The sequence below is a fragment of the Aphelocoma coerulescens genome, chromosome 19 (genome assembly GCF_041296385.1).
Source record: "Aphelocoma coerulescens isolate FSJ_1873_10779 chromosome 19, UR_Acoe_1.0, whole genome shotgun sequence".
Lineage (NCBI taxonomy): Eukaryota > Metazoa > Chordata > Aves > Passeriformes > Corvidae > Aphelocoma > Aphelocoma coerulescens.
Window position 1 is genome coordinate 10,588,294 of NC_091032.1, and position 10,962 is coordinate 10,599,255.

Below are 10,962 nucleotides of genomic sequence, written 5' to 3' on the forward strand. Positions count from 1 at the left end.
CAAACACGGCAGCTTTCTGTTTCATAGGCTGCCCTGAGAAACCAAGGCTGGGAAGTGCTCAAGGCTCTGTGTGGTAGTTCAGGGTTAACTTCGACTGATGTCACTGTGGAGGTGTAATTCTTATTTATACTGGGAAATTTACAGCAACTGTGACATCCAGTACAGTCCTTCTGTCACTGTCAGTCAGCTGTGGATTGCCTGGGCAAGGAAAAGCAAAGTAATCCGTAATTTGGGAGTGATTGAGATTAAAAAATGAACTACTGGAAATGATGGAGTTAATCAAACCCCTGAGCAGCTACAGCTGGGAGTGGTGTCTGTATAGAAAAATACATAAATAAAAGCAGGTTTTTCTAGGGATTACATCTGAACCAAGGGAAACAGGGATCAATTAGACCTTTATTACAGTTGCTGAATTTTGTAAGGGTGATTATTGTTGGGCTGGAAAGTGTTAGGTACCACTTGTCCCCTGTAACAAGGAGTTTGTCCTTGGTGACTACGGAATAGCGCGTGCGGGAACAGGGTTTTCTCGCTGATGGATCTGACAGGACACTGTGCTTCTCTTCCTCCCATTCCCCCTACAGCCATCCCTTCCTGTCCTATATACACTCTCCAGTCAAGCTACACATGAAGCAGTTCATCTCCTTTGCAGGATGTTGGTCTTTGATCCAGTAAGTAGCACTGAAAATCACCTCTAATACTTCTGGTTTGCACAGTTTTTGTTGTCTGGTGCTTAAATGAGTGTTGGAAGTCAAGGACTGCTTTAACTGGTTTTCTTCTACATGGCATTGCGGTAGTTTTGGTCCATAAAAAAATGTAAAAATATCATGTAATTGGCCAATTAGCTCCCCCTGGAATGGGGGTTTCACGTTTCAAACCGAGTGGTCCTGGGAAGGAAGCTCTGGCAGTGGGAAGGATGAGGCTGTGCATGACTCATGCTCTTTTCCGAGCTGGGTGTAGGTAGCAGAACATCAGCTACTTTGATGCAGTTCTAATTAGGGACACGGGGGTGTTCCTGGTCTTGCAGCACACAAAAAATTCCTCCTGCTTCCCCCGTCACAGAACAGGATCATTTTTCCACTGAGCGTCTGTTTTTCTAATAAAAATGTGCTGCTGTGGATTTTGGATTTCGTTTCTTGGGACACTGTAGAGAATTATCACGAGAAAATCTGGTATTGGAATTGATAATCTTAATTATTTCATTCCCACAGAACCCCCCCCAACATTGCAAATGTAAAACAGAGTGACTGCAGTGCAAAGGAGGAGACTGGGGATTGATGAAGCATTTAGAAGCACTGCCTTTGGAGTGTATTTTTTTAAACCTTATAATTGCTTTGCTGAGCAGAACCATGGAAATGTTGAACCATAACTTCCACATAAAAAAAAATAATTAAAGTTTTCCATTCTGACTCCCTCAGCATTTATGATACTGTTATTCCCTGCTTGTTTTGATTTATTGTAGGAGTCATAATTGTAAGGTTATCTGGAGAAAAGTGTTGAAAAACACGTTCCTAAAAGCCATGTTATCAGCGTTTGCCATGGTGGCTGTGAGCAGGGAGGTCGGTGCCACCCAGCCAGGCTGGTTTGTGAGCCTCAGCTCCCCTCTAGTGGCAGCTCGGCAGTGCCTGACACGAACCCCTCCTTTAGCACGATTATGGGTTTATAAAACAACTGAGGATCAATCGATGAGTAGTTTCAATAGCTCTGAAAATACCCTAACTCCTATTCTCTTCCCTTTCCATGCTGTTGCCAGTCCAAAAGGATATCTGCTAAGGATGCCTTAGCTCACCCCTACCTGGACGAGGGGCGGTTGCGGTACCACACCTGTATGTGTAAATGTTGTTTCTCCACATCGACTGGCAGAGTTTATACCAGTGATTTCGAACCCATCACTAATCCCAAATTCGATGACACTTTTGAGAAGAACCTCAGTTCTGTTCGGCAGGTTAAAGGTGAGCAGGAGTTAACCTTGCACGTGCAGTTATCCCCCTGCTCCACCCTGCAGCAGGGGGGACTTGGGATGGAGTTGGGATTTGTGCTCTGGATCCACACAGTGACCCCAGTGTTGGTTTCTTTCAGGTGTTTTTTCATAGTCGATACTGGAAATAATTTCTTTTCAGTAAAAGAGCAGAATTGTAAGTGTTCTGAGATAAGGCAGTGGTACAGGCATGAGCTGACCTGCAGAAGTCTGTGGGTTTCAAACCTCACCAGCATGCATCCCTGGTGCCCTGTTCCTCATCCTTTTGCTGAAGGATGGCACTGGGGGAAGGGGAAGTCACTCTGTGGCTTTTTGGGACTGTGAGGTGTGACCTCCACAGCTGTCGTGCAGAAAGGGACAGCAGCAGCCAGGAGCTGAAGCTGAGCAGTCAGATTTAGGGGACCTGGAGCTCTTTTATCCTCACTAAAATGTACTCTCAGTAAGGGAAGTTCTATTTCCCTCCAATTTACATTGCATTTTACTGAAGCCAGAAGTGTTAATGCTGTGGTGTTTTGTATTTTTCTCCTGTGTACAGAAATAATTCATCAGTTCATTTTGGAACAGCAGAAAGGAAACAGAGTGCCTCTCTGCATCAACCCTCAGTCTGCTGCTTTTAAGAGCTTTATTAGGTAACTGTATGTAATCACATCTGATATTAATTCCCATTTATTAGTAGTACAGAATTCACACATCCAAAATGTTTTAGTTTTTCATTTCCTGAGAGTAGGAAAGGCCCATAGATAAAACCCTTGTGAACTGTTTTTTACGAATTCTTCTAGAATTTAAGTAAAATGTGCAAAAGTTTCATGTTTTTGTGCAAAAGAACAGAAGTCAGACCGAAACTGAAATTGGGAAGGTTGACAAGTTGAGTTTTGGTTGTAGAACTGCACTGTAAAGGTGTTGGAAGGAATGACTGAGGGGTGATAAGTGCAGTGGAGCATTTGCTGTCAGCGCTGGTGGCTGTTGGCCTGGCAGGCTCGGGTTGGGTTTGGGGTTTGGCCGTCCCCGGGGTGTTTGGTCCCACCTGAGCAGTGAGGTTGTGGCCCACGAGCCCCTGCAAGTGAGCACTGATGTCTGTGTCCCCTGGCTGCAGCTCCACGGTCGCCCAGCCCTCCGAGATGCCGCCGTCGCCGCTGGTGTGGGAGTGACCGGAGCACCACGTACTACTGAAGATGTAATGTAGCTTTCCACTGGAGTCTGGGATTTGCAATTCTGGAGGTTAATCATGCTTGTACTGTAATTTTACTAATGAAGTTTTAAATTAACAACCACTACTTGTACAATATGAATAATATTTAGAAATGTACTAGACTTTTAATCTTGTAAAGTGGTTGTGCTTTTAGAAGAAAATATTTTACCCAGAGTTGCACGTGTTTTATGAATTCTAGTGCAGCTGTGATGGCTCAGCTCAGAACAAACAGAATTGAACCAAATTCGGGGAGGTTTTTTGGTTTTTTGGGTTTTTTTTTTTCCTTTTTTTTTCTTTTTTTTTTTTTAATTGAAGTGAGATTGTACAAACAGATAGACGTACATTTTGATATTGAGCCATTCCTGAAGATTTTGGGTTTTCTAAAACTAAGGAATACAGAAAACTTGACTGCGACCAATCATGAAGTCCCTTTGGGTGACTGTGGCCACGGGAAGTGGCCACATCCCCTGATGCCCAACCCTATAAATAGCTTCTCACTAGAGCTGTGATGGTGATGTGTGCTGTTCTAAAATCAAATGTTGTGAGTAGAGAGAATGAGTTTGTGACTAGGAGAGACTAAACTTCTGTTTCCTTACCCAGTATAAATATATATATATATTTAATCTATTTTTATTAGAAGTTTTTCTGCTCTTTCTTACATAAAACCCCCCAGCATGCATCTTCTATGTGTGTAAATAATTCCATTTATGGGCTAATTTCAGAGATCCCTGACATCATTGCTGTATAGAGAGAAACTAGCTTGCACATTTTAGGTCTGTGAAATTTTGTGAGAACTTTTTCCTGCACTGGACAGTTGAGAGAAAAAAAAAAAAAAAGAAAAGGACAAAAAAAAAGCACATAGGGAATTCTGTTAATTGTGTTCGTGTCTTTAGGCAAAGCTGTGGAAGTCTTGAAATGTCACAGTAGTAAATAACTTTTATTACTTTTTGGCTAATTCTTTTTCTGTTGGAACACTGAATTCTGTGCATATGTATATATGAACACAAATTGAAGGCCTCTACCTCCTGGAGTATACAACTTGGTTTGTTTACCTCCACATGATTTTTTTTTTTTTAAGTTCAGTGTGGAGACTTGAAACTTGAATGTCCCTTCCAACTTTTGTATTTAAAACAAGACTAGAAAATTGAAGACTGTTTTTCACCTGTACAAAGGAATATTAAAAGGTGGTCTTAAAATTTGAGCCTTGGTCTGGAGAGAAACCGTGGTGTTTGTTATGGACAATTAACTGTTAAAGTTATTGTAAGTTATCTGTATTTAGCAGAGTATTTTCAACAAGAGTGATCTGAGCTGGAATTGGAGACTATTAGTAAGTTATGTTTGGAAGTTTTAACTTCAATGAAGTAATTATTTGCTGTGAAAGAGACAAACATTGAATAACTGAACAAAGATGGTGCAATATCTTTGTTTTTTATGAGGCTCCTGAGAATAAAACCAACTGAAGCATTTCAATTCACTTGAATGAGAAACGTGTTTAATTATCGAGCCCCAGAAGACACTGGTATGAAAGGTAAAATCTCAGAGGTTGGTCAGTTAATGTGGCACACTTGCTGGTCACTTTGTAAAATGTAGATTTGGAGTACAGTGGTGAAAACATTAAATGTGACATTTGAAAACGCGGTGGTGGCGTCGTTCTTTGCTGCCCGCTCTCCGCGGGCTGTTCGCTCTTTGTACCGTTTCCCGTTCTGCTCTCGGCCATAACGGGACGGGTCCTGCAGCGGTGCCGGTGGTCAGCGGGGACCTGACCCGGCTGCGGGGCCGGGCCCCTGCTCAGTGACGGGGAACCGGAGCCCTGCAGGGCCGGGACGCGGGCAGCGTCTGAGCGCTGGAGCTCGGCATCGCCGCGGCCGGGGAACAAATGGGTTCGGCTCTGGCGACAAGAGGCTGTTCCCGGGCTGGCGGGGGGCGCGACTGCCGGGGAACGGGGGAGGAACGGGGAAGGAACGGGAGAGGAACGGGGAAAGCCACGGAGCAGGGGCGGGCCCGGGGCGGGGCCGTGCGCGCGGGGCGGGCCCAGGGGCGGGGCCGTGCGCGCGGCGGGCGCGGCGATGGCGGCGGCTCCGCGCTGGCGGGAGCGGCTCTTCGCCCTCTATTTCCTCTCGCACATCCCGATCACGGCGCTCATCGACCTCCAGCCGCTGCTGCCCGCCGGGATCGTGCCGCGGGCCGTGAGTGGGGCCGGGGGTCGGGCCGGGGCTCGTTCCGCGAATGCGTGCGGGGCAGCCGCCGGTTTGATGGGTCCGGGGGCGGCCTTCGCCGAATCTCGTGTGTGGAGACGTCGGGGGGGGAGAGAAACTGCAGTGACTGTGTGTGACAGAGCGTCTGGAAGCGAAGCGGTGCTGGTGCCCACGGGATGAGTCACAGCCGGGTCATTCATTGGGGAGGAGCGGGAGCAGGAATGGAAATGGGAATGGGAACGAGAACGGGAATGGGAACGGGATGCTTCATCCGCGCCTTCGGCGGCTGTGGCTGGTGCTGCTTCTCGAAGCTGTGGCTGGGATGCGCCGGCGGCTCCGTGCCCCCGTCCCAGGGAGAGCCCCGGGGAACTGGTGCGGGGTCACTGCTCTCCCCGGGAACGGGCGGTGGGGCTGTTCCCCTGCCCAGTGCGGGCTGTGGTGTTTCACAAGTGCCACAAGGACATCCTTTCTGTTGGAATGGCCTCGCTGTCCCGCTGTCGCCCGAGGCACCGGCGCCCCGAGGCTGCGGCAGCGCGGGGCCGGCGCCACGTGCCCCAGACGTGGCTCCTGCAGCCCCGGGCATTCTCCGATCCCGAGTTTTCCTCAAATTCCTGCCAAAATCCCAACAGGGAATTGTTGCCGCTGCAGGAGCAGGCATGCCAGCAGCCAAATTATTAGTAAAAATCTCTGGTTTGCTGGGTTTTGAACAAAATCATAGAAGACAATAAACATCATAAAATCAACTAAAATAACAGTTGGATGGCAGATAATTAGTTCAGCCCTCATCGTCAGGGCGAGGTCGGCTGTCACCTCCTGTTTGAGCTTTACAACTGGTGATTTGTTTTTTGTCATCGGAATTGCCCATAGGATTACTCCAATATAGGAACCATTTTCAATTAATAGTTAACCAGCAGATCTCTGCATATCTCTCTGTTCAAAGTCCAATGTAAAGCCATGCTGGAGTTTACATTTCTGTCACTAATTGCAACTCACTGGGCCCACATCCTGGCACTGAGCTGTTCCCCTGCAGCAGCCCCACTCAGGACCGGGGGCCCACACCCTGGTGGCTTCATCCCATCGAGAATCACGAGCTTTGCCCTGCTGTGGTTGATGCTCAATGACTGACTCTGTTTTGGGTTTTTCCAGCTGACAGACCTGTTGCAGCAGTATGCAACTTCCTTCAGGGACCCCATGATGCTGCAGCCCCCAGAGTGGTTCAAGGCGTTCATCTACTGCGAAGCCTTTCTCCAGCTGCCGTTCTTCCCCGTCGCTGCGTACGCCTTCCTGAAAGGTGGGGGGAAACCACAGGGACTGAGGGCATGTCCTGGGGGCACTTCTGCAGGACACCTGCTGCTGCTGCTGCAGAGAATGCTTCTATGTCAGGCTTAGGGGATTTGAAGGATGTACTGTGGAGGGCTGGGCTGCCATGGCCCACATGAGTGTTTTCCCTAAAAAAGCAGCACAGAGTAAAGTTTGTCAGAAACAAAACCTCATGCCTACCGGCCCTTGTCAGGTGCAGCCATTTGTGTAACCACCATCAGCGTTTGACATCTGGCAAATTTCCAGGGCAGCTAAAGGTCTGGGTCAAGCCTGAATACTCATTTTGTTACTTTAAAACTTCAGGATTACCCCTTTGTTCTAAATTTCCATCAAGGGAGAGAAATTTCCTTGGTTCCTACTAGTACTGAGGTTTTGTTCTGCTCCCTGTTCAATCTGAATGATGGCTTACCCTGGCAGAGAGGCAGCGGTCAGTGTTCTGTCACAAGCCTCGGAATTCTGGTTGTTTCAGAATACTTAAATATTGTTTCCTCTTTGCTTCTGTACAGGTAGCTGCAGATGGATCAGGACTCCTGCCATTATCTACTCCACCCACGTAGCCACCACTCTGTTTGCCATCCTGGCCCACATCCTGTTCCACGACTTCTCCAAGTCGGAGCACGCAGGCCCTCAGTCGCTGCGTGAGCGCCTTGTGCTGCTCTCCATCTACCTGCCGTACCTGCTGATCCCACTGCTGCTCCTGTTCACCATGCTCTGCAACCCCCACTACAAACACGTGGAGAAGAGGAAAAGGAAGTAGCCAGCTCTGGAAGTCGTTCACACCACACCTGGACTGCATTTGGTTCTGACCCTACGCTGGTGGAGTCCTCTGGGACAAACATCTCCCTCACGTTGGCTGCAGCAGCTCTTCCCAGAGCACTGACTGCTGCAAGGAAAAAGGGAATTGGTTTGAGTGCACAGCCCTGCTTCAACCACAAACAGCTCTGGCAGGGGCCTGGGCCAGCCTGGGGTCGGGTCTGTGCGGGGCCTCTCTACCAGGAAAATGGACTTTTAACCCTTTGATGTGTAACTCTGTGAGGGGACACCCCCCCACACACACACCCCCATACACACACACACTCTGCCGCTGATACTGTTCTTCCAAGGTCCCTTTTTCCAAGATGACTGTTTGGAAACCACTTAAGTAGAAAATCTGTCTTCCAACAGCATATTCTGAAGAATCCCCAACCCATTCCACACAGATTTGCAAAGCTGTTCTTCTGAAGCATTTCAAATCATACCATGATTTTTAACTTCCTCACCCCTTCCTTTAAAATTGCTCTGCTTCATTTTGATTAATTATAAATGTCTGATCAATGATAAATGTGCCAAAATCTGGATTTATGAATGCTTAAAGTTACCTTTGACAATTAGGAGTACTGCCTAGAGGATTCTGAAGTACTTCAGGAATTGTAAACAAGGAGTTGGAAATTTCTTTCTTCCCTAAAATCACTTCTGGTATAGAAATAAATAACTAAACGCATTAAACTGCATTCAGTCTTCTTCAGGGAATGGCTGAAGGAACTTGCAGCGACCACAAGATGGTAGAGAGTTCACAGAGTAAATCCATGCATAAGTTACAACTGTGGATAGAAGTTCTGTGGTTGAGGTTGGTTTTGATCTGGAGCCTGGTGAGGTTACAGGCCCCGTGAAGCTGCTCAGGCACTGCTGGTACATTTTAGACTTCACTGTGTAAAGCTTAAGCCTTCCTCAGGCTTTGGAAAAGGCAACATTTCCATACTGAAGTGCTAAAGACATACACAAAATGCATCTATTTGCACTTCAACATGAAGCTTGAGTTCACATTTGTTTGTAGTTTTTATATAGTTTATGTACTCCTGGTGTCACTGACACTTGGAATGGTTTCTCTCATCAGTCTGGTGTTCCATCCTAATAATGCCCATGGAAGGATTCAGCTCTCATATTACGACAGTCCTGAATGGACATTCCTCAGGAACAGTTCAAAGCTCTTAATTCTCACGTAGTTTCTGCTTTTTTTGTGTCTGTGATTGATCCATTCTGGAAATCATACATTTCTGCCTTTTTTCTGTAATTCTACAGAAAAGGTAACGTAGGCAATATAGATCCGATACTGCTGATTGTGTGTAAACCCTTACACTGAAAAGTAACAGAGCAGAAACAACTAATTCTGGTACAGCCAGACAAGTCTGAGAACAATAATTTATTTTCTGATCTCTATGAAAGAGCTGTAGAGTTCAAAAAGACACAACAAAGCACCAGTAGCATTAATTCAACTGTAATTTGAATTAGAACTACTGACTGTACAAAACTGGTATAAAATCAAAGGCCAGAACAGTCTGTGCAGCTGTGAGCTGTCAGCCCTCCTTATTGCCACGGTACATTCACACCGAGGTACAGCCCCTCCATTGTACAAACCATCTGCACTCCTGCACAGTGGAAATTGCATATTTCTGAAATTCTCAGGATTCTGGAATGGTCAAGTTTCCATGTGAGCTGGTTTTTAATCTTAAAATCCTCTATTTCTGGAAAATGAACTGGTCAATGAATTCATTCTGGTCTGCTTCAATTTTGCAGAGAGTCTCGTACTCAATCCGGTACCTGCAAGACAAAACAGAGGGTCCCAGGACCCCCACCCTGTGTGAGGTGGGTCAGGGCAGGCCCCCGGGGTGTGGGAAGGGAGCTGGGCTCCCTGTGTGAGTCACCTGAGCAGCAGCTGCCTGAGTCACACTGAGCAGCTCTAAGGGGCCTTTAGCAGCCAGACACGAGGCTGTTGCAGGTGTCTTTCAGTTCTGCACTGCCCCAGTTTGTGCTGCCTCTGCTCAGCCCTGAAGTCCTCAGGGATGAACCTTCTTTGGTTCACTGCAGGGCCTGAAGGTAACTCCAGGCCTGTGGCATTGTTCACATGTGCTCTGGGCAGGACACACCTTTGCTGCAGGTAGGACTGTCTGAACCAGATGAGGGCCCCACAGCCAGCACAGGTGGTCAGCCCTGTGTCCGCCCTGAGCCTTCCCAGCCTGCACAACTCCCCAGAGCACTGAACACAAACTCACCTTTCCAGCTGCATCTTTTTCTCAGCTATCAAAGCCTGGAGCTGCTGCTCCTGAGCCTCTCTCTGCTTTGCGATTGACTTCAGCAGGTTCCGTGCCCCGATGGCCTGGCAGGAGAGGGCAGGGATGTGTGGAGGGGTTTTTGCTTAACTCCTTTAGCCCCTCTTCCTCCCAGCAGGCTGACTGCGAGGCCTTTCAGCCCTGCCAGCAATAAGGGAGGGTGATACTGTGCTCCTGAGGGGTTGGTGGGACTGGCCCCAGTCCCTGCGGGGCTGGGCGGGGTGAGGCCTCTGGGGCTTCCCTCAAACTCGAGGAACAAAGTTAGTGACTCCTCTGGACGCACAAACTGGGCTCTGGTCTCACAGCCAGACAAGCTCTGGCTACCAGGGGCCTCTCCTGCCTCTGGAGGACAAGTCCTACTAAGATGGAATGATTAAAAACCACATATTGTTTCTGTGCAGAAACACAGACAAGCAGGGAGAGCAGGACTGGTACATGTGGGAGTAATGTGACACTGTCATAGGCTTCATTAATTCATTACTACGAATTAATTTTATCATTAGTATCAATTTTAAAGGCCCAGTTAATCCCAGAGGAATGTCAGCAGGATGCTGACAGAGTATCGTTACTTCTGCTGTAAAGGGAGGGAGGGATAGAGAGGCCCCACACAGGACAGCGCACACGAGAAGCCAGGAATTAACTGCACAGTACCTTCATCTTCTCACTTTCTGCAGCTTTGGCCAGTTGGTCAACGAGCTCAATCAAGCTGCCCACTATTTTCTGAAATTCTGCTGTTTCTGTAAAGAAAAAAATCGTCAAGTGATACCCAGAGCTGCCCTAAAGAGATCTAATGCTCCTGCTTTGTGGTAACGTTTCCAGATGCAGCTTTAAGTTTACTGTAAACAGCCACGTTTTAAGATTTGTGCGGAATCAGACGAAAGGGACGAGAAAAGGCCTGAGGTGTCCGGGAGCCGATGGGCGCTCGGTGCCCGGCCCGGCCCCTCGGCACTCACTGTCCACGAAGGCCCGGCACTCCTCACGGAGCTGCGCCGTCTGCGCCGCCACCTCGGGCTCCAGCACCCGCAGCTTGTTCAGCTCGTCAAAGTGCAGCCCCGCCGCGCCCAGCGCCGCCTGCGCCATCGCCAGCGCAGCGGACCCGGACCGGGACCGGGACCGGGACCGACACCGATACCGACACCGACACTGGTACCGGTACCGGCACCGCCGGGCTCCGGCTCCTCCGGCCCCGCCCGGCCC

The 10,962-nt window shown here is 48.3% G+C and overlaps 3 protein-coding genes across 5 annotated transcripts in view; 2 read left to right on the forward strand and 1 right to left on the reverse strand.

The window, feature by feature from the left end:
* Nucleotides 1-4,798, forward strand: part of NLK (nemo like kinase) — a 38,222-nt gene extending 33,424 nt beyond the window's left edge. For all 3 annotated transcript variants that reach the window (XM_069033307.1, XM_069033306.1, XM_069033308.1), the window contains 4 exons: nt 582-668; nt 1,751-1,949; nt 2,511-2,604; nt 3,069-4,798. In XM_069033307.1, the coding sequence (XP_068889408.1) occupies nt 582-668; nt 1,751-1,949; nt 2,511-2,604; nt 3,069-3,123 (435 nt within the window). In that variant the 3' untranslated portion in view covers nt 3,124-4,798. The remainder of the gene's footprint in view (nt 1-581; nt 669-1,750; nt 1,950-2,510; nt 2,605-3,068) is intronic.
* A 396-nt stretch (nt 4,799-5,194) lies between these two features.
* On the forward strand, nt 5,195-7,951 carry TMEM97 (transmembrane protein 97). The gene is made up of 3 exons (XM_069033759.1): nt 5,195-5,350; nt 6,506-6,650; nt 7,186-7,951. Exons 1-3 carry the CDS (start codon nt 5,231-5,233, stop codon nt 7,434-7,436), a joined length of 516 nt encoding a protein of 171 aa, XP_068889860.1. The 5' UTR covers nt 5,195-5,230; the 3' UTR covers nt 7,437-7,951.
* Nucleotides 7,952-8,843: 892 nt separating this feature from the next.
* IFT20 (intraflagellar transport 20) lies at nt 8,844-10,957 on the reverse strand. Its single transcript, XM_069033760.1, has 4 exons — nt 10,719-10,957; nt 10,417-10,502; nt 9,709-9,812; nt 8,844-9,256 (listed from the first exon to the last, which is right to left on the reverse strand). The coding sequence occupies exons 1-4, from the start codon at nt 10,843-10,845 to the stop codon at nt 9,175-9,177; spliced, it is 399 nt and encodes a 132-aa protein (XP_068889861.1). The 5' UTR covers nt 10,846-10,957; the 3' UTR covers nt 8,844-9,174.
* Between the last annotated feature and the right edge of the window lie 5 nt (nt 10,958-10,962).